At 41.6% G+C, this 23,746-nt stretch overlaps 1 protein-coding gene across 3 annotated transcripts in view; it reads left to right on the forward strand.

Annotated features, from left to right (window-relative positions):
- Positions 1 to 23,746, forward strand: part of TXLNB (taxilin beta) — a 98,621-nt gene that overhangs the window by 52,825 nt on the left and 22,050 nt on the right. For 2 of the 3 annotated variants that reach the window (XM_075267880.1, XM_075267882.1), the window contains exons 4-6: positions 1,804 to 1,974; positions 3,807 to 4,001; positions 9,341 to 9,460. In XM_075267880.1, the coding sequence (XP_075123981.1) occupies positions 1,804 to 1,974; positions 3,807 to 4,001; positions 9,341 to 9,460 (486 nt within the window). The remainder of the gene's footprint in view (positions 1 to 1,803; positions 1,975 to 3,806; positions 4,002 to 9,340; positions 9,461 to 23,746) is intronic. The other variant, XM_075267881.1, reaches the window with a different exon arrangement.

Genomic DNA, 23,746 nt, shown 5'->3' on the forward strand with positions numbered 1-23,746 from the left:
GTGCACAAGGGTTCAAGCGCACCCTCGGCTCTGATGTAGCAGAGCCGAGGCTGCACAAGGGTTCAAGCGCACCCTCGGCTCTGATGTAGGAGAGCCGAGGGTGCACTTGAACCCTTGTGCACCCTCAGCTCTGCTACATCAGAGCCGAGGGTGCGCTTGAACCCTTGTGCACACTCTGCTTCATCAAGCTAATAGAATGCATTGGCCAGCGCTGATTGGCCAATGTATTCTATTAGCCTGATGAAGTAGAGCTGAATGTGTGTGCTAAGCACACACATTCAGCTCTACTTCATCGGGCTAATAGAATGCATTGGCCAGCGCTGATTGGCCAGAGTACGGAACTCGACCAATCAGCGCTGGCTCTGCTGGAGGAGGCGGAGTCTAAGATCGCTCCACACCAGTCTCCATTCAGGTCCGACCTTAGACTCTGCCTCCTCCAGCAGAGCCAGCGCTGATTGGCCGAATTCCGTACTCTGGCCAATCAGCACTGGCTAATGCATTGTATTGGCGTGATGAAGCAGTGCTGAATGTGTGTGCTTAGCACACACATTCAGCTCTACTTCATCGGGCTAATAGAATGCATTGGCCAATCAGCGCTGGCCAATGCATTCTATTAGCGTGAACTGAGTTTGCACAGGGGTTCTAGTGCACCCTCGGCTCTGCTACATCAGATTGCTACATCTGATGTAGCAGTGCCAAGTGTGCATCAGATGTGTAGTTGAGCAAAACTGACTCAGCACTGCTAAGTCTCTGCATTCGCATAGGAATGCATTGGCCAGCCTTCGGCCAATCAGCGCTGGCTCTGCCGGAGGAGGCGGAGTCTAAGGTCGGACCTGAATGGAGACTGGTGTGGAGCGATCTTAGACTCCGCCTCCTCCAGCAGAGCCAGCGCTGATTGGTCGAGTTCCGTACTCTGGCCAATCAGCGCTGGCCAATGCATTCTATTAGCCCGATGAAGTAGAGCTGAATGTGTGTGCTTAGCACACACATTCAGCTCTACTTCATCAGGCTAATAGAATACATTGGCCAATCAGCGCTGGCCAATGCATTCTATTAGCTTGATGAAGCAGAGTGTGCACAAGGGTTCAAGCGCACCCTCGGCTCTGATGTAGCAGAGCTGAGGGTGCACAAGGGTTCAAGTGCACCCTCGGCTCTCCTACATCAGAGCCGAGGGTGCGCTTGAACCCTTGTGCAGCCTCGGCTCTGCTACATCAGAGCCGAGGGTGCGCTTGAACCCTTGTGTACACTCTGCTTCATCAAGCTAATAGAATGCATTGGCCAGCACTGATTGGCCAGAGTACGGAATTCGGCCAATCAGCGCTGGCCAATGCATCCCTATGGGAAAAAGTTTATCTCACAAAAATCACAATTACACACCCGATAGAGCCCCAAAAAGTTATTTTTAATAACATTCCCCCCTAAATAAAGGTTATCCCTAGCTATCCCTGCCTGTACAGCTATCCCTGTCTCATAGTCACAAAGTTCACATTCTCATATGACCCGGATTTGAAATCCACTATTCGTCTAAAATGGAGGTCACCTGATTTCGGCAGCCAATGACTTTTTCCAATTTTTTTCAATGCCCCCAGTGTCGTAGTTCCTGTCCCACCTCCCCTGCGCTGTTATTGGTGCAAAAAAGGCGCCAGGGAAGGTGGGAGGGGAATCGAATTTTGGCGCACTTTACCACGTGGTGTTCGATTCGATTCGAACATGGCGAACACCCTGATATCCGATCGAACATGTGTTCGATAGAACACTGTTCGCTCATCTCTAATTATTATTATTGTTTTTGCATCTATGTAGCTTGAAGAGCATCGCACAGAGCAAAAGCAGATGAAGCAGATGCAAAAACGCCAAATTCAACTTATAAAAGAAAAAGATCAGCTGCAGGGTGAGCATAACAAAGCCATCCTAGCTCGGAGCAAACTTGAAAGCCTGTGTCGGGAGCTGCAGAGGCACAACAAAACACTTAAGGTAATTATTTTATTAGAAGTTTTTTCAACACATAAAGAGCATCTATGACATGAAAAATGCACTTCACATGTTACACAGCAGGGGGAGGAGTTTAGCAGATTGATAGTTTTGTAATGTATTCAGTTAAAGGGAGCCTATCCCGTCCATCAAGCATATTCACACATGAGCACATTACAATCATAAAAAAAGCATACCATTGTTATGTATTTCACTGTTGCAATAACATAATTGAAGTCTTATGCAAATGAGGCAGTTGGTGCACAGGGGGTGGGTCTTCAGCTCCCTGGAGCAGTTCTCCTACCACTCAGACCCCTACCATCTCCTATTTGCACCACCCATTGCAATGGGAGTTAATACTCCTTTTGCTATGATATCAATCATCTTACCAAAGCAGCAAGAGCAGTGCTCCAAAGCTGAGGTCCCACCCCTAGTGCACCAGCTGCTTCATTTGTATAAGACTTCGAAATTGCTTTTCTACAACTCTACAAAATGACATACATAACAATAGTATACTATTTATCACTGTATTGTGCTGTTTAACATGGTGGTGGAAGTTAAATCTGGTTGGGGAAGGTGATAGACTTCCTTTATATTGCAGCTTATTGAAGTGTATAGTTATAAGACTTGGTGCCTTTCTTATTAAAGGGGTTTTCCATGACTTTTCAATTGATGACCTAGCCTTGAATTGTCCTCACAAGGAAGAGGACCCATCCGCAGACAGATATTTGAAGGTTGACTGGCTGTGTGAGAAGTCTATACGTCGGACGTGAGAATGGGTGGTACCAGGGAGGTCATATTTGTATTTTCCTTGCTGTGAACTAAGGCCTGGTTCACATCTGCATTCAGGTTCCGTTCGGGGAGTCTGCTTGGGCACCCCCGAACGGAAACCTATATGCATTAAAAAGCATATAGACTATAATGGGGTCCGAGTGGTTTCTGCTCAGTTTTTTTGCTCGCAGGACTTTTCTCTCCACGTTTTATGCGGAAACCACATGGACCCCATTATAGTCTATGGAATCTGCGGGTTTCCCAGGTAAACACTTTTTAATGAGTATAGGTTTCCTTTCTGGGTGGTCCCCAAGCAGACTCACCAAACGGAAACTCAAACACTGATGTGAATAGGGCCTAAGACAGATGGCTAAATTAATCTGAGTATTTTGGCCAAACAGGGAGTTCCAAGCTGTCTCTGTCTGTAGCTAATAAAGTCTGGTTATTACAGCAATGATTCATGCAGGTAATCTGCATTTTGTGAGATGTCTGACTTAAGAAGTATAGTTGAGGGAGACGTCTAACATGCACTAAAAGGCCTGTAGAATTGGAGACCAGTGACTGGGCTGCGTCTCCACTGTATCTGAAGTATGCAGACAATGAAGCAAGTTATTGTGTGTGAATTAAGAATATGGAAAGGTCTTCAGTACAAGCAACTGAGCTTTGAAGGGAAAAGCTTCTAAAAGATTATATACTCTGGCATTTAAATGCACAGTGAATATTTTATTAGATAATATAATGTAATTTTTCCAGTACCGCTCAGTAATAAGTATTGCTTCTTTGGCACATGGCACTCCTTAACTGCAGCCAGTTATATCCCACAACTATGGACAATACAAATAAACAGCCTGGCAGTATAAATACATAAACAAGCAAATGTATAAACTGCAGGCATTGATGGAAGTGCAAGTTGTAGACACATATTTAGAAGCAAGTAAATTGGTGTCTAAGTGTGAAAACTACATTTTAATGACCAAATGTAAATAGTCAGTAACATATAATAACAGCCAATTAAAACTAACTACTTTCCTGCGAGTTATATCACTTGTGAATGTTGCATTTAGGAGGAGACTATTCAACGAGCTCGAGAAGATGAAGAAAAACGGAAAGAAATCACTAACCATTTCCAGATAACACTGGCAGATATCCAGAGTCAGATAGAGCAGCAGAGCGAGAGAAACACAAAGCTGTGCCAGGAAAATGCCGAGTTGGCAGAGAAACTCAAGAGCATTGTTGGCCAATATGAAGTCAGAGAAGAGGTAAGGTGGAACAGCTGCCCTAACTGTCAATCCTCCTTGAAAACAAGCAAACCTGTAAAGGGAGGCAATAAAACGCTTTACAGTCCACATGGAGTTTTATATTGATATTGTCGGATTTATGATCAGAACAGGTGCACTGTACAATTATGCCAAATACTGCTGCTTGTGTAATAGAAATAAATGACTTCCATATGAAGAATATTAACGGAATGTAATTGGCTCGCCTAACACATTCAACTATTCATATATTGCAAGATTGTTAAATAATTGTTTATGTGTATTACCCTATGGATGTCACTGGCCAGACATTACTTTTATTTATTGCATTTCAGAAATACTTCTTGCATATGGAAATAATTTAGGATTTAGTTAGACTGTGGTGTGGCTCGCATACCAAATGACTTGTTGGCCAGTTCTGGAAATCCAGAGATTTTAATGGATTATCAAGAACATTGGGTATTGATAGATAATATTTTAGTGTTAATTACAGATGTGTCAACATTTTAGTTTTTATATTTGAACATGTAATAAATATCTTAAGGCATATGCGGTTTTATATAGAAAGCCAACAGTGCGCTGAATTCAGCACATTGTCAGCCTATTGTTAGCCCAGGTGCTGGAGCTATTGGTGCTGTTAATTTCGGCACCCAGTGGCGTAACTACCGCCATAGCAGCAGAGGCAGCTGCCACAGGGCCTGGGACATTAGGGGCCCGGTGACAGCCACTACCGCTGCTATCATTATACTCGGGGGTCTTTTCGGACCCCCGAGTATAATGATTGGCGGACCAGGAGAGGTAAGAAACATAAAAAACACTGTTACTTACCTCTCCACGATCCTGCCAAGCCTCCTTCCTTGTTGTCTGACGTCTCTGACGTCACATGAACCCAGCCTGCGTCCCGGGTCATGTGACGTCCTTGCAGAAGGACAACAGCTGAGGCCGACAATGTAGGAGCCGGGGGACAGGTAAGAAACAGTAGTTTTTTATGTTTTTATTCCTCCGGGTCTCCAATTATTATACTCTTGGGTCTGAAAAGACCCCAGAGTACAATAATTGTTTATGGGTGTCCACAGTGGGACATAATACTGTGTGTAGGGGACACTATGGGGGATAATACTGTGTTCAGGGGCCACTATGGGGGATAATACTGTGTGTAGGGGCCACTATGGGGGATAATACTGTGTGCAGGGGCCAGTATGGGGGATAATACTGTGTGCAGGGGCCACTATTGGGGATAATACTGTTTGCAGGGGCCACTATGGGGGATAATACTGTGTGCAGGGGCCACTATGGGACATAATACTGTGTGCAGGGGCCACTATGAGGGATAATACTGTGTGCAGGGGCCACTATTGGGGATAATACTGTGTGCAGGGGCCACTATGGGACATAATACTGTGTGCAGGGGCCACTATGGGGGATAATACTGTGTGCAGGGCCCATTATGGGGGATAATAGAACGCGCAGGAATGCGTAGGAGGGGGTCGGTCGAGGTCTTCGGTGTCAGTGTCGGTCGGGGAGGGGGGGCCATGTGAAAAGTTCGCCACGGGGCCCCGCCATTCCTAGTTACGCCACTGTCGGCACCAATATCTCCCCACTGTCGGAAGGGCATTCCTCACAGCCTAGCGTCATCACTGGGCTATGAGGAATGCCCCGCACTCTGACAGTACTTATCCATAGACATGTACTGGGGCAGTTTCTCAGTGCTCAGCATTGTTGGGCGGCAAGGAAGGTACTGTCAGATGGTGGGGAGCGTTCCTCACAGCCCAGCAATGACACTGAGCTATGAGGAATGCTCTTCTGACAGTGCGGAGAGATTGATGCTGAAATTAATGGCACCGACATCACCAGCCCTGGGGGGCACATAACTGGCAACTTTCTAGCGGTATAGAAAACCGCATATGCATGAAGACATGAAAGATCCTCTTTAAAGGGATTCTACCACTAAACCAACATTTTTTCTAATTACCACGTCTGAATAGCCTTAAGAAAGGCTATTTGTCTCTTACCTTTAGATGTGGTCTCCGCGGCGCCGTTCCTTAGAAATACCGGTTTTAACCGGTATGCAAATGAGTTCTCCGCAGCAATGAGGGCGGGCCCCAGCGCTCAAACAGCGATGTGGGCATCCCCACTGCTGCCCAAGACCTCTTTCCAGCGATGCCTCCATCTTCAGCTGCAACCCGCCTCTTCTGTCTTCTTCTGTCGGTCCAACTTCCGATGCCTGCGCAGTATGCTCCTGTATTGAACTACAAGAGCAAGAGCGGCCTCCCAAAAATGGCCGCCGGCTATTCTTCTCTTACCTTTATTATTCTGATACGTGTCATCGTTCCTGAGAAATTTCTTCTTTCTTCCATATGTAAATGTGGGCCATTCCTTATGCTGTCCGAAATCTCTCCAGCAACGCCACCATCTTCTCTGGACTGACTCTGCTCCCGCGCCACCTTCACGTCTTCATCCAAAAGCTTCGACTGCATATGTCCGTCGACCATTTTCCTGTGGCCGAACAGGAAAGGACACAGGAAAATGGCCAACAGACATGTGCAGTCGGCGCATTTGGAGGAAGACACGATGGTTACGCAGGTTGAAGAGGCGGTCCAGAGAAGAAGATGGAGGCATCACTGGAGAGTTTTCGGACTGCACAGGGGACAAGTACTTGTCCAGGGCTTATTTCTTGCAGATTATCATTGAAACTACTGAAGTGAATAACAGATGAGATCTAAACTACCCCAAGGTCCCCAAATCTGTTAAAAGGTTCACTTCACAACCCCACATTGTGAAAAGGCAGCATTTTATCCACAGTGGAAGTACAACGGCAAAAAAAATCTGTGTTCTACAGTCATGGCCAAAAGTTTTGAGAATGACACAAATATTCTATTTTCACATGATCAGCTGCCCTCTGGTTTTTATGTGTGTTTGTCAGATGTTTTTATCACATACAGAAATATAATTGCAATGATATTATGAGTAACAAAAGCTTATATTGACAGTTAGAATGAGTTAATGCAGCAAGTCAATATTTTCAGTGTTGACCCTTCTTCTTCAGGACCTCTGCAATTCTCCCTGGCATGCTCTCAATCAACTTCTGGACCAAATCCTGACTGATAGCAGTCCATTCTTGCACAATCAATGCTTGCATTTTGTCAGAATCTGTAGGTTTTTGTTTGTCCACCTGTCTCTTGATGATTGACCACAAGTTCTCAATGGGATTAAGATCTGGGGAGTTTCCAGGCCATGGACCCAAAATCTCTATGTTTTGTTCCCTGAGCCATTTAGTTATCACCTTTGCTTTATGGCAAGGTGCTCCATCATGCTGGAAAAGGCATTGTTGATCGCCAAACTGCTCTTGGATGGTTGGGAGAAGTTGTTCTTGGAGGACATTCAGGTACCATTCTTTATTCATGACGTGTTTTTAGGCAAGACTGTGAGAGAGCCGATTCCCTTGGCTGAGAAGCAACCCCACACATGAATGGTTTCAGGATGCTTTACAGTTGGCATGAGACAAGACTGGTGGTAGCGCTCACCTCGTCTTCTCCGAATAAGCTGTTTTCCGGATGTCTCAAACAATTGAAAAGGGGATTCATCAGAGAAAATGACTTTACCCCAGTCCTCAGCAGTCCACTCCCTGTACCTTTTGCAGAATATCAGTCTGTCCCTGATGTTTTTTCTGAAGAGAAGTGGCTTCTTTGTTGCCCTCCTCGAGACCAGGCCTTGCTCCAAGAGTTTCCGCCTCACAGTGCATGCAGATGCACTCACACCTGCCTGCTGTCATTCCTGAGCAAGCTCTGCACTGCTGGTAGCCTGATCCCGCAGCTGAAACACTTTTAAGAGATGGTCCTGGCGCTTGCTGTCTTTCTTGGGTGCCCTGGAGCCTTTTTGCCAACAATGGAACCTCTCTCCTTGAAATTCTTGATGATGTTATAGATTGTTGACTGAGGTGCAATCTTTCTAGCTGCGATACTCTTCCCTGTTAGGCCATTTTTGTGCAGTGCAATGATGACTCCACGTGTTTCTCTAGAGATAACCCTGGTTAACAGAAGAGAAACAATGATGCCAAGCACCAGCCTCCTTTTAAAGTGTCCAGTGGTGTCATTCTTACTTAATTATGACAGATTGATCTCCAGCCCTGTCCTCATCAACACTGACACCTGTGTTAATGGTGCAATCACTGAAACGATGTTAGCTGGTCCTTTTAAGGCAGGGCTGCAATGATGTTGAAATGTGTTTTGGGGGATAAAGTTCATTTTCTAGGCAAATATTGACTTTGCAAGTAATTGCTGTTAAGCTGATCACTCTTTATAACATTCTGGAGTATATGCAAATTGCCATTAGAAAAACTGAAGCAGTAGACTTTGTAAAAATTAATATTTGTATCATTCTCAAAACTTTTGGCCATGACTGTACAGTACACTACCTACAAAGTGGATGTGATAATGGCTATCCCATCCGCACATTGCAGAAAAATATCTGCAGCAGCAAATCGCAGTATGCCAATTATACCTACGGAAATGCTGGCATTTTCCATCTAGGTATAATAGAAACAGAAAGTCTTTAGAGGAAAACTCTGCTGAAATCCTATAAAAAATGTCATGTTGTTTTACGCAGCATTTTTGGCTGCAGCTCGCTACATGTGGCCTTAGCCTAAAAGATACTGGAGAAGCTGTAATAACCATAATGTTCCATAATTCTAGTGTATTTTGCACAAAAATGGCTTTGTTTCAAAGAAGCATGGCATATTAGAAAGTGTGAGACCTGTGGCACGTTGTTTTCTGTAACATAAGCCAATAGATTCTTTGATAAATCTGGCACAGTTTAAAACTATCTAGTCTGTTTGTATTTTCTATAACTCAGACAATATTAGTAATTTTTCTCCACTGTGTAAACTAAATATATTTTGCTGAATTTCAGTAGTGAATTCTATATATACTAGACTACACATAAGCAAAATGAAACAACATCAACATCTTTTGCACTGTATTCTCCGGTTTGCATCCATGGTTTCCATCAGGAGGATTTCCCAATTGGGTGTATGGATTTCCTTGGATGTAAATATTTAATATATGGAAGTTTATTGGTATCCATCACCAATTTTACTGGAAACTTCTGTATGGAATAACACATACTACAGATCCATTTGCTGTATGCACTAGGAGCTTTCTGGTACAATGGCTCACTAAAGCTGAGATTCAAAAGATACTAGAAGTAGAAGAAAGTCATCTTCAGGGCCCTTTACCTTGTTATAGATCTTACTATAATAAACTCAGCGCATCTTAAGTCAGGACTGCTTTTCCTGCAAGATGCTAATAGATACCTATAATCTCACGCTTTTCTTATTCTTACAGCACCTGGATCAAATATTTAAACAAAGGGAGCTCCAGCAGAAGTTGGTGGATGCCAGGCTGGAACAGGCGCAAGAGCTGATGAAAGAATCTGAGGAAAAACATAAGAGGGAGAAAGAATTTGTAAGTGCTGTCAATGTCTCAAAAAAGCAATTACTTAAGATCTAGCTGACAGCAAAGACCTTACCATTTGTTCATGAACACTATCTTAAAGTTAAATGTAAAAGATGTAAACCGCTGCATTGTCAATGATAGGGGCAACGTAGACAGTTTTGATTTTAAACTATTTCAATAAATCTGCCCCTTTATGCCAATTGGATCTGTTGTTAAGCAACTCAGATTTCCTATCCTTGATTGATCAAAATTGGTTACCTATTTTAAGGATCTATCAGATCTAAATTGAGGTTTGAACAATGTTACCTCCTTTCATGTATACATATCAGGATCCATGCTGCTTACTCGCCATACAATGTGTATTTTAGGTAATGCAAAGGTATACTATTGAGCCATGAGAATAGCTGATCTGCATGGGTCCCAACCTTTGAACAAAATCAGTGGGCTATCCCATTAACTATACATCAGAGTTATCTAATTGTGAATGTTCTCTGACATCCAGTTTCCCTATGCGGAGCTGATGTGTTGTTGGCACTAGTTGGTTGACTTTCTGATATTACTGATATGGGATAGATGGTACAACCACCTCTTGTTGCCATTTACAGTCTTCACTAACTAAACTTCTGTATATATGATGATTTTGCACTGAAATAAAATAAGGGTGTTATTTCTATTTAGTAATTGAAGATAGCAACACTAGCAGCTCAAGATCATCATATTTTTATCCAGCTAGACACATCCCTCAGGCATTGCCATCTGTCTATACCAGCTATCCATATACTCTTCCTAAACAATTTGATTAAGGAGGCAGCTGTTCCACTTTCCTGTCTTTCTCTATTACTTGGCAGCTGCAACTTCTATTTATTATTGCTTAGTTTTACAATTCATACCCAGATGCTTATTAAAACATAATGTTCTTTTAGCACAAGAGTTGTATCTATTGACCACAACAACAATACATCACATACTTTCTTTATAATCCCTCTCTATATATTTGCCAACTGAGATATGTACGGATGCAAATCAATATAAACCTATATCTTTGCAAATACATCTACTTGACTGTTCTGTCTTGTACATATACAATATGTAAGTCTACATTTTCAATCCAAGAAGAGATGTTTGTCAAATGTTTGGGCACTCACTGTATACTTCTCATGGTCTCTATAGAGCACTTATCTGCTCTATGACCTGTCTATTTTAGTAGATACTTGCATTTTTGATGGAACAACAAGCAGGGAACATCTTCTCAAAATGCATAACTTTGCATTGTACAAATGTATGACTACATAGACAAGTGCATGTCACCATCCCCTTTGTCAAGGAGACTATCCCTATGCAGTCTAATATTGTCAGTACCTATTGGATAGTCAGAGCATATAGGGACACACCAACTTAACTGCTCTCACAAAATTGTCAATTTATTCATAAATTTATAGGAAGAATAACAGAGGAATGGCATAACGCAGAGTTCTAAGAAAAGATTGCAGAAAACAATTATTTACTAAAATAAATGTTATCCATAGCAATGATACAAGTTAGATGAAGAGGGGCCAGCAACATTAGGGGGCCATCCCACTGTGCATATCCCCGCCACGGATTTTAAACCCTCCTCTGTGGCAAGTCCTCTTTCTTTCTCTCTCTCACCCCATGTAAGTTAAAAGACCTTTCGTCAGTATATATCTGTGCACTGAGGAAGGGGTGAGTGGACACTGAGGGTCATGTCTCACAGGAAGGAAGGAGCCATGTTGGAGTGATGAAGGCCCAAGGTCGGGAACAGGAGGATAGCATACATAGTGCAAAGACCAAAAAGTATACTTACTACTGTTCTTCTAAATTATCTACGATTTTCTATCTCTCATGGTGGGTGGGAGTTTAGGGGGTCGATACGGGATGATGGCCATTGTTAATAGAGTCTTGGACTTAAGAATCGTAATAAATTGATTGTTTGGAGGGAGGGGGGACCAGTGCCACAGTCCGTGCCGGTGAAAAGTGTTCTTACTTTTAAGAACACTCCTTACTAGCAATGGATGTGGTACTAGTCCCCCCTCCCTTCAGGCAGTCAACTTTGTACAATCCTTAAAATGGTTGTGCCAGTACCAGTGTGCATGTATGACCAGTGATCCATTTACTTCTATGGAGCTTCTGGAGATTGCTGTTCCTAAAGCTCCATAGAAGTGAATGAAGAGCTGGTCATTCATGTGCACTGGTGCTTCATTCACGTGAAGAATTCAGGGTGGCTTTTGGTCTCTTGTTTTCCAGATTGCTAAATATCCCAGAAGTCAGTCCCCCTGCAATCTGACACTTATCCTCTGTCCTGTAAATAGGGGATGAGTCCACAGTCATCTTCCATCACACCTCACATATCCCCCAGAGTTAGAAAATTCTAAATAATTAAAAAGCCCCCTCTTCAGTGGCACTGACTGTGGTCACTGTGGCAGTAGCCCCGACCCCCTAGAATTAACTTAAAGGAAAACTAAATCCAAATACATAAAAAAGATTTTGTTAGAAGGAATCCCTCCAAGTAACTGACTGTACGAAATAAATACAAAACAGTAGTACCTCTAGTTAGTACTTGGGGGGTTGGGGCTACTGCCACAGTGACCACAGCCAGGGCCACTGAAGAGGGGGCTTTTTAATTATTTAGAATTTTAACAGCACCAGCAGTGGTGTACACACCGTGACAACAGTACAACCCAGTACCACTCCACATAGAAAACCACCCAACTTTCCCAAATATGTGTAGTTATGCTTTGATATATCTCTAAAATAGTATGCATGCATACGTTTCAGGAGCTCTGGAAAGCTGAGTAACAACCAATAAATAGGAATACCAGACCTCACTATTGCCCTGATATTATATGTATAGAACTAAATAGTATGGCATACCATGCTTTTCAGGTTTCTGGTAAAGGTGGGTAGCATACCAGGTAATGATGTCATAGGAACTGCTGAATGATATAATATAAAACATATCTCCTTGATTCAAAGCTTGCCAGATTTGCCTTTCAAACGTCTGAAAAAGTTGGGTAACATAGCAGGTGGAGCTGTAATAAAGAATACTAAATTCTATATTTACCTGCATAAATCATCCACCTTACACTATAATCCAACCACAGCTTGCCAGGATTTCCCTTTCAGGATTCTGGGAAAGCTAGGTAACATACCAGGTAATGCAGTGATAAGGTCCACTGAATACTGCTTGCTTGGTTTACATAACAGGGCTTTGGGAAAGCCAGGTAGAATAGCAGGTGGATATGTGTAGGATATACTGAATATTACATTTATCTAAATAAATGCATCTCCTTTGACTTCCAGGCTCCTTATCTCGACATCCACTATAGCTTCAATGTGAGACTACCATCATTTTATAGACAATCATCTTGGCCATCTCATACGTACATTTGACTTGCAACTATTTAGCATAAGATTAGTTATGCTGTTTCTTGTCATGCAACTGCATTGTTACTGTTTTGCTGCTAAAAATCTACATTTTAATTTTATTATTTTGTTACTCCAACTTTGGCTTTCAACATTGCCTGAATCCTTCTGGGCATGCTTTCGATCAGATTCAAGCATGTGTCAACCAAAATCTGATCCCAGGTCTCTTCTATACTTTTCCAATGTTAGTGCAAACTGGTCGACCCACTTGCGTACGAATACAGCTTTTTCTCTAACTCTTCCCACAAGTGTTTGATTGGGTTGAGGTCGGGAGATGGTGACCACCATTCCAGCTCGTCTTCTTCATTGTCACTGAACCATTTCTTCACTAACATGACGTATGCTTTGGATCATTTTCCTGTTGTAGTCCTTTTCCTGCTGTTCTCCTTTTCATACCCATACTACTTGAGTATATGAAGTAACTTGTAGGATACTCACATACAGCTCAGCATTGAGATCACCATCGATCCTGGTTAAATATCCAATGCCTTTTGCTGTGAAACAACCCCATATAATCAGGCTTCCTCCACCAAACTTGACAGTTCCTTCAATTTCATGATCTGTTAGCCCTCTTTTCCCTGTTTCTTTCAGACGCATTTGCACCCATCAGAGCCCAGTCTATAAACTTTGACAGTTTCCAATCTCCTACTGTTCACTGTATGGACTTTTTGCAAATTTGAGCCAATGCTTCTTATCAACATATTGAAGTCAATGCTACTTCACCTTTTATCAGGCCACCATTCCAGACATGTGTAATACATATCACACAGTAATACAGTGCGTACAAGCCACCCCCACTGCTGTGTTTGTCATGCCAGAACTGATAGACCTTGTGATGAGCCAATGCGTTGACTCCGATATTTTGCCTGGATGTTCACTTCTTGGTTCTTGAATGTATGGATAGACTTCATTTTGTATTCTTCTGTTATCATACTCACATGATGCAGCTTGGCAATTTTCTTGGGCGGGTGATTGCTGTCAATGAGCTGGATGATGCTGTTTCTCTTTTTTTTTTTTGGAAAATCTTCTTTATAGAATGTGTCGAAATTTGTACTATGCAAGAATAAAAAGATTTTTCCACCACCAGGAGCAAAACAGTAGCAATGCAGTTACATGACAAGAATCTGCATAACTAATCACATGCTAAATAGTTGCAAGTCAAATTTATGTATGAGAAGGCCAGGATGATTATCTATAAAATGATTGTAGTCTCACATTCAAAGCTGTAGTAGATTGTGAGATATGGAGCATGAAAGCCAAAAGTTAAGGACATTGTTACCCTTTTGCTAGTCAGTATATAGTGCTATATCATGTCAGATGTGCTTTTCATGGTCCCAGGAAAGCTTAGAAGCATAACTGCTAAAATGCTTACTGTATATACTCGAGTATAAGCCGAGTTTTTCAGCACAGTTTTTGTGCTGGAAAAAGTGCGCCTCGATTTATACTCGCGTCAATACGGTAATTGAAAATGTCACATGACTGGTCCGCAGTGAAAGACATCTGTCGGGGGCCGCTGGAGCAGTGATAGGTGAGTGGTGTGACAGCACTGCCTCACCGACCACCTATCGGCAGCAACGCTGTTCCAGCAGCCTCCCACAGATGTCTTTTACTGCGGACCAGTGAAATTACCACTTGAGTCAATACGGTAATTGACTCGACCGTATTGACTCGCTGCAGCGGGCCTCCGCTCCAGTCCCGGCCCCCTCCCCCGGCTTAAACACACGCCGGGTGACGTGGCCAGGTTAGCTCAGGCCCGCACCCAGCGTATGTCGATGACGTCTTACAGCATCTCAGCACAGGCGGCGTCATCACGCCCCCTACGCTGAGATGCAGGAGCAGCCGCGGGAGAAGACAAGCAGCCGCGGGGGAAGATGAGCAGTGGCGGCAGTGGGAGCAGCAGCACAAGGTCAGTAAGTATGAGAACTTAATGTTTGTCCCCTGGCCTGCTCACTGCTGACCCCCGCGTCACCTTATACTATAGGCCGCGGAGACCGGCAGTGAGTAGGCCCGAGCCCCAGCCGCGATCCCACTGCCACTATTATTATACTCGGGGGTCTTTTCAGACCCCCGAGTATAATAATCAGAGCCCATGGGGAGGTGAGAGAAAATAATAAACAGTTTTACTCACCTCTCCGGGATCCGATTTTAATCCTAGCCGGCTTCAGGCCTATATGGTAAAATCCCAGACGTCACGTGGTCTGGAATATTATCATGTATGCCCAAAGCCTTATGCTAGCAGTAGCAGCCTGTTGCCATACAGGCCCAAAGCCTGTGCTAGCAGTAACAGGCTATTACTACTACCACAGGCTTTAGGCTTATATGATAATATCCCAGACCACGTGACATCTTGGATATTACCATATAGGCCTGAAGCCGGCTAGGATTAACATGAGCACAAACAGAATGTCATGCGTTTTCCCCCCTTGGCTTATACTCGAGTCAATAAGTTTTCCCCGTTTTTTGTGGTAAACTTAGAGGTGTCGAGTTATATTCGGGTCGACTTATATTCGAGTATACATGGTAACTGCTGAGTACTAAATACACCAAAGTAAACCCTCCTCCTTGTTCTATAATTGTTACTTAAAGGGGTTCTCCCATCTCAATCCTTCAGCCAGGCTGTATGGAGTGTCTGCTTCTCACTTCCTGTATTTCTCTCCCTCCCCCTCCCCCTCCCCCTCCCTCCTGCTGAATGGGACAAACAACATTTCAGCAGGTCAGATAAGCTGCATTTGAATGGATTGTTCTGCACTGAGTAAGTGACGTCACTTGTCCTATCTCCCAGGTTCGTGGTTATAGCAATGCAGTGTAAACAATAAATTCACATACCAGGCAAACAAAGCAGAATTTCTAAAGCAATATATTTAGAAAAAGGATTCAATTTACATAAGCTACGAGTATAGATAGGATCCTTGAAATGGGATAACTCCTTTAATGTTACTGATCCATTTTTCAGTTTCCCATGAAAGATGGCTAACATACCAGTCAGTGTGGCAATACAGATGGATGGTGAAGCAAAATCTATCTATTTAACCATCTTCATAAGTTATGACACAACTTGCTTGTTTTGCCTTTCAGGAAGCTGGGTGATTTTCATAAAGTAGATAAAAACCGCACACATTTAATCTTCCCTCCACCCTGGTGTAAGTCATGTTCTGGAGCTGCTTTGTCTCCACTCAGTGGTACTCCATTACATTATTAGACTGATGGCTGCCAAGCTTTGCCCCTCCTTGATAAGCCACACCCCTCCCAAACTTCCTGTGATGTTGTGCTAATGTTTATAGCTGGTAATAGCACTGCACAGAGGCGGGAAGAAATTCTGCATAATTTCTACTAAGGGCTCGTTCACATCTGCGCCCGGTCTCCGTTCTGCAGGTTTCCGTTTCCTGCACAAAACTGAGCAGGAGACAGAAACCTGCAGGACTCTTTCATACCCATTCATTTGAATGGGTTTGAAAGATGTCCGGCCGTGAGTGCCGGTGAGCGTTTTATGCTCTCTGCCGCGAAACCGTTTTTTTTAAATCAGATACAGAGTCGGACATGCAGTACTCTGTGTCCGATTTTTTAAAAAAATGGTTTCGTGGCGGAGAGCATAAAACGCTCTCCGGCCCTCATGGCTGGACCCCGTCTGACAGCTTTCCGTCTTCTGCATGCAGAAGACGGAAAGCTGAGAACGGACTCCAGGCGCCAGTGTGAACCTAGCGTAAGCTGTTCATAGCTGCTGTTTAGTTTTATTGCATATTTTTGTTTTTATTCTTTTACTCTTTTCAGGGTATCTCTTTAATACAAATATTAAGTCTGGGGTTATCATCCACCACCCCCCTTCTGCCCTCTCTGCCAGAGTTGAGAAATTACAGATATAATTCATCTTTTTTTGGGAGTTGACGGTGAACTTAAGAATTGTATTGAGTTGACTACTGGGGTAAGGGGAGTGGGATTAGTGTCACAGTCAGTGCCACCGAAAAAGTTTTCTTCAATTTTCTAACTCAACGGTTCCCAAGTCTCGCAAGTCCTATGCAATACACCAAAAGAGACATTTTACATCATATCACTGAAACAGAAGTTATATTTACCTGATGTTACGCAAAATAATGATTCACTACAGGATGAAAACAGGCTTAACTGAAGGTCTCTTGGTCTGACCAAGATTGATTTTGATTCTGGGATGTCCATTCCTGGGAAGATTGGCAACTTGAATGTTTTCTACTTGTGAATTAACAATTGCTTCTCTGAGATCATTGCTGTTGTTTGCCCTCCTTGACATTGTGTTGTCACATGTCTGAATGCTTCAGACCAGCAAACTGCCAAAATTTCTGCTTTTATAGAGGTGGTCAGATTTTCAGCCAATCAATTAATCAAGGGCATTTGGTAAGCAGCACCTGCAAGCTACATACCTTCTAAATTCCTATGAAAGCAATAAGAATACATGGTTTGTACATTTTTGCCTACTTTTTGTTAAAAAGTGACGCAGTTTAATTTGTCATGTTTTCATCTCAGTTTGTATTTATCTAATTTTATAAACTTCTGTACTTTTTGATTATGTCTTGATATGTAAAACCATAGAATTCAAAGATGGTGTACTTTGCTTTTTTCATGACTTTATATAAATATGCTAATATGGGTTGTTCAAGCATTTAAGACATTTTGATCTGTAGAAAGAAGCGTAAATGTTTGAAATTAGTTTCTGTGACAAACATAAATCGTAATATTTATTGAGTGTAAGAAAATTTCCTCATGACAGATGTATACTTGTCCATAATACATATTGAGATAACATGGATGGTAAACTCAAGACCTGGGTTTAGGCCTTGGTTTGTGTTCCCCTCTCCTCCTTATTTATACTCACCTTCCTTTGAGACTATGTTGTCATGGTTGCAACACAGGGTCCAATATACCTACAGAGTGCCCCCATTATTTCTATTTTTGCTGTGGATATTACACTGAGTTTAGAGTCCACTATGGGACATCATATTGTATGGTGTATGAAGGCCACTATGGGACATCATATTGTATGGTGTATGAAGGCCACTATGGGACATCATATTGTATGGTGTATGAAGGCCACTATGGGACATTATACTATGTGGATAGGCCATTGTGGGACATTAGAGTGTGTGAAAATGGGATGTTACCTTGTGGGTGCCAAGAAAGGGGGCGCTTAGTTTGCTATGGGCCCCAGTGTTTGCTAGTCCCTGTCTGGAGACATACATTTTGGAGTCTTGCTCTAGGTGATTCTATAGATCATCACATGACCATATTTATAATATGAATTGAGTGGTGATAAGTATGGACTATCCATTTTATTAATTATACATGAATTTATTAATATTTTAAGTTATGTATTTATTTATTGTTTGCTGTTCAATGACCTTTGACCTGATACATTCCTGTGATTTTCAATTTAATCCTATTGTCATTTAGGACTGTAAACACGTTGTTCCTACATGCAAGGCTGTATCCTATTAATATTATAAAGGTGAAAGTTTGTGGGTTTGTGTGTTTGGATGTTTGTTCCTCAATCACAGCCAAACGGCTGAATGGATTTTGGGGAAATTTCACACACACACACACACACACACACACACACACACACACACACATATTCGGTCTTCAGGCGTGTTGTGTATCTCATGTGCAATCCCATCATGCTTTGCTGTTGCCAGGTCTGCCTACAGGACACAGACATGCTTGCTTCATTCTACTTAAAGGGCCACTCCAACTTATGTCTGTCAGTCTGCAGTATAAAATTCTGTGTCACCTGTCACACCCTGCCTAAGCATAGGTTATTTGTTCTCTAGTGTCCTGCAAAGGAGTACCTGTGTGTTTACTGTTTATAATGTATTTAAGCCTGTGTTATTAGAGCCTCTTCACACGGAGTTTACGCTCTGTGTATTCTGTGTATGCTCCGCTCATTTTGTTCATTTTACACGTGTAAAAATACACGTGTAAAATTTAGTTAGCTATTGAGTTCAAAGGCGTTTTCGTATAAGGCACTTCTTTTTGCGCGTGTCTTTTTGCATGCATCTACGCGTCTGCTTTGAAACTGGAAATGGATTTTACATTGTAGAAAGCAAGTGAACCCCTAAACCCTATATATTTTTTTAAAGTAAATAACCTGAAGATTACATATGTCTCAATGGGTCATCAATAGCCACATCCACCTTCATACAACTTTGTTACAAACACAAATAATATTTTTAAAAAATGCACTAAAACACATATTTGCACCTAAAACTCATGTTCAATCTCAGATTCATATGCAATATACATTAAAAATAATAGTTTAAGGTGTAGACAATATATATATATATATATATATATATATATATATATATATATATATATATATTATATGTACCGCAAACAGCAACTACAACAAGACCTCGAACTCCCAAAAACACTGATATACAGTAGAAGACAAGCAAGATTTTGCTGTTATTCACTAATACGTTTATACTGCACCTAGCAAACTGTGACACCAAAATCTAACTTTTTTGAGATTGCACAACATACCGTATATGAAAAACAATTTAGTAATTCATATATACAACCACCTTTATGCAACTTTGAAGCAAACAGAGATTGCAAGCAAAAACTGAACAAAAATTCTAATTTGTCACTAAAGTTCGACTCAAGCAATCCCTTTCTGCAAACATCCCACATATGTATATATTTACAGGGGCGGTTATTAAAGAAACGCCAAAATCGCAAAAATGCACCAACCTATTTTGTGCATGCAAATTAAATAGGATTTTACATAAAAATAGTTTTTTCTATCCTCTTATAAAAAAAATTTAGCAATCTACATGTTCATCTCTAGTAATAATTGTTATTACTATTATTTTAGAGTGTAACAGACATTGCTAGAGGTGTATTTTACTGTAGAAAGCTCAGGTATGGACAGGACAGGGATTGGGTGAAATGTAAACTTTATTCACAACCTTGTGTATGTGATGTGTAAGTGTTTGGTGCAACTTTTTTTTTTGGCACTGCGACCTGGACAATGGTAAATGTCTGGGTGACAGCGCCAATAAACTTCCTGGTTATGTTCAGGGGGTATTACATAAGAATACTCCTCTAGTAAGGCTCAGAGGGAATTACATTATACCTGTATGTGACAAACAGAGTGCAAAAGTACAGTATGCTCTCTGATTGATAGGAGAGGGGGTAACAGGGACTGAATTCCCTGCTATCCCCCTCCTGGGGTCACATACAGGTGATGCACAGAGATGAGAACACAGGCCAACGACCAAAAAACTTTTTCTTGAATAATAGGCTATTTCCATATATTTTTGTGCGCTGAAACTGAAAATGACCTCCAATTTTGTCTATCATGTCTCAGATTTAGACAAAAGCCCCGCCTCCTTTTCATTATTGGAAGCGTGTTTAAGCCAATCAGTGCTAAGCTCTATTTTACGTATCATTAATTCCCAATGTAATTACACATCTAGTTCATTTACCAATCATCGTAAGTCGATTGGTTAAACGCTATTTTATCCTGGCTATATAAAGCCACGTATTACTGCATAAGGTCTTTTCCTGCTTTATATTATACTAGCTGGTACCCACGACTTTGTCTGCGGTGATTGTAGAAGTGGGTAAATACAGGCGCGGGTAAGGTATTAGTAGTGTGTAAAAGGTATGAGATATGAAATATAACTTTGTATCTTGTTTTTGCTGTAATTCAGAGAATACATGAGACTTTTGTGTTGAAGTTAATTTGTATTTGAGCTGCTATACGGTGTTGGTATAAACTGTACATAGTGACTTTGGGACAGAGGTATTTGAAGTTAATATACCTCGATATACGACATTGTATGCTTTGTTATTTTCTGCCAGTAGTGTGTTGAAATTTTTGAAAGTTGCCATATTCTGACAGCAGTCACTTTTTTATTTGTCTGTGTCGGGGGATGTGTTTTTTTGCGGGGCGGAGTGTAGTTTTTAGTTGTTGCATTTTCAGGAAATGCTATTCGTTTAATCACTTTTGATTGATATTTGTATGATAATGAAAATAGTGAAAAAACAGCGGTTTTGGACTTTTCAGTATGTTTGCCGCTACTTCATTAAGCGTCCAGGCAAAATATTTGTATAGCTTTGTAGAGCGGGTGATTTCGGACACAGGGATACCTAACATGTATGTGTTTCACAGTATTTAACTACTTTTATATGTGTTCTAGGGAAATGGGGGGGATTTGAATTTGTAATACTTTTTATTTTTTATGTTATTTTTTTTTTATTTTTTTTTTATTTTTGTTTTTGCATTTATTAGACCGCCTAGGGGTATTGACATGGGTGGTCGGTGTCGCGGATTGTCAGAGCGGTGGGGGTTGGCAAATATGGCTGCTCTGGAGCGTTAAAGAGAGCCTCCTGGAGTATCGTTAAGGTGAGGGGCAAAGTGGTAAAGTATATGTATATGTGATTGTGTGGGGTTAGGGGCTAGGCTGTAGAGGGCAATATGAATTTTGGGGCTTGCTATGGTCCAAAGTGTGTGAGATTGCAGAGATGGTGGTGTGAGTTTGGGTTTTGTGGGGGTCCTGGCACAAACATATGTGTGCTATTGTGACAAAAAGTAGGCTATTGTGGAAACTTTCAGCCAAATCGGTCGAGCGGGTTTTGCGTGATTGAGGAACAAACATCCAAACATCCAAACACACAAACTCACATTTATAATATTAATAGGATTTTCATTCAGTATTTTTTAAAATGGCATCCCATGCTGTTCGTGGTTGTGTTACATCTCCAAATTCCTTTTGCTATATATGTGGTGAATTTACTGTTAAAAAAAAACAGCGGCCTGTGTCTGAGTTTGTTAAGACAGTGTATTTTGCCTACTTTGGCATTAAACTTGGAGATCAAGACTTGGGCACCTCACAAAGTGTGCTATATTTGTGTTGAAGATTTGAGAAGATGGTCGAAAGGAAAGAAGAAAGCTTTCAAATTTGGCATCCCGATGAATTGGAGGGAACAGAGAGATCACCTTAATGATTGACGTTAGTGGTTACAATTCCAAGAACAAAAAGAATATTTGGTACCCAAATCTTCCATCTGCCATTCGTCCAGTGCCTCACAGCGAAGAAATTCCTGTGCCTCAACCCTCTGTATTGTTAGAGATGCCTTTGGATACAGATTCTCCCGAAAGTGATGGACAGAAAGGTGAAACGGATCCAGAGTTTGCATGTGGTTCGAGCGCTCAGCCTCAGTTGTGGTCCCAAGATGAGTTGAATGACCTACTGAGGGATCTTGGACTTCTGAACTACTGGGTTCATGTTTACAAGAATAAAAATCTATTGGTCGAAGGAACGTCAGTGTATTTTTATAGAAAGAGAGAACTCAAGTTTACTCCTTATTTTGAACAAGAAGAAAACCTGGTGTTTTGTCATAATGTCCCTGGATTGATGACTGCTTTTGGTGTACAGTACGAAGCAGATGCATGGAGGCTCTTCGTTGATTCCTCCAAAAGAAGCTTGTTCTGCTCAATAATGGCAACCAATATGCTTCTGTTCCTGTTGCTCATTCTGTGTGATGAAAATCTTCAACTAATCCTAGACAAGATAAAGTATCCAGAACATGAATGGGTGCTCTGTGGAGATTTAAAGGTACTGTGCATGCTACTAGGTCAGCAGTCAGGATTTACTAAATTCCCATATTTTTTGTGTGAGTGGGACAGTAGAGCTCGTGACTTTCATTGGATAAAAAAAGAATGGCCTGTTTGTCAATTCCTTACTCCTGGAGAGAAAAATGTTCTGCAGAGGAGCTTGGTTGATCCGGAAAAAAAAATTTGCCTCCTCCTCTTCACGTCAAATTAGGCATTATGAAACAATTTGTGAAAGCCTTACCTAAGACTGGACCATGCTTCACATATTTGAGTGAAAAATTTCCTCACCTCTCAGAAGCGAAGCTTAAAGATGGTGTTTTCGTTGGGCCTGATATGGTTTGATGTTAACTTTGAAGCGACAATGACAGAAGATGAAAAGAAGGCATGGAAAGCATTCAAAGATGTGGTAACCAAGTTTCTTGGAAATCACAAAGATCCAGACTATGAAAAAATCATTCAAAATATGCTGCAAAAATTTCAAAATCTAGGATGTCTGATGAACCTCAAACTTCACTTTTGAATTCGCACGTGAGATTTTTTCCCTGAAAATCTTGGAGAAGTTAGCGAAGAACAAGGTGAACGCTTCCATCAGGATATCAAGAAGATGGAGAAAAGATATCAGGGTCGTTGGAACGTTGCAATGATGGGAGACTACTGCTGGTCGCTACATCAAGACCAACCAGAAAAATCGTACAAGAGGAAAAGCAATGTACGCAGTTTTACTGGCAAAAGAATTCGAAAATACAAACAGATGTAAAGTAATACCATAAAAAAGTAAATAAACAATGTTCATTATAAATGTATGTTAAATTTTCAATTTTTCTATTATAAATTTAATTTGTTGCAAGTGATATCCGAAATAACGGTTGAGGCTAATTAGAAAAAAAAATGGTGGGTGATACAGAAAAACTAATTGCAGATTCGTGATCAGCACCTAAAAAAAATTTCAAAATACCTTAGCAGACAAAAAAAAGTTTTCAAATAGTGTTTTTTTGTTGGCCAGTGGACTGATTCACCGTCTCTGTGCAGCCTGCAGGGCTCCTCCTCCCCCCTCCCTATTACAGTTCACAAGATGCTTCCCGAGACAGAAGGGGGGGACAGTTTAGAGTCCTGTATCTCAGAACTCGTTTGGGCTATAAAAAGAATTTTAGATTCATTTTAAAGATGGGAATCTCATCTTTAAAATGATACTAAGCTCTTCATAATAGCCCTTATAGATATGGAGTGAATTGCTGTTAAAAACGCTATCGGGAATTGAGATC

The sequence above is a fragment of the Leptodactylus fuscus genome, chromosome 3 (genome assembly GCF_031893055.1).
Source record: "Leptodactylus fuscus isolate aLepFus1 chromosome 3, aLepFus1.hap2, whole genome shotgun sequence".
NCBI lineage: Eukaryota > Metazoa > Chordata > Amphibia > Anura > Leptodactylidae > Leptodactylus > Leptodactylus fuscus.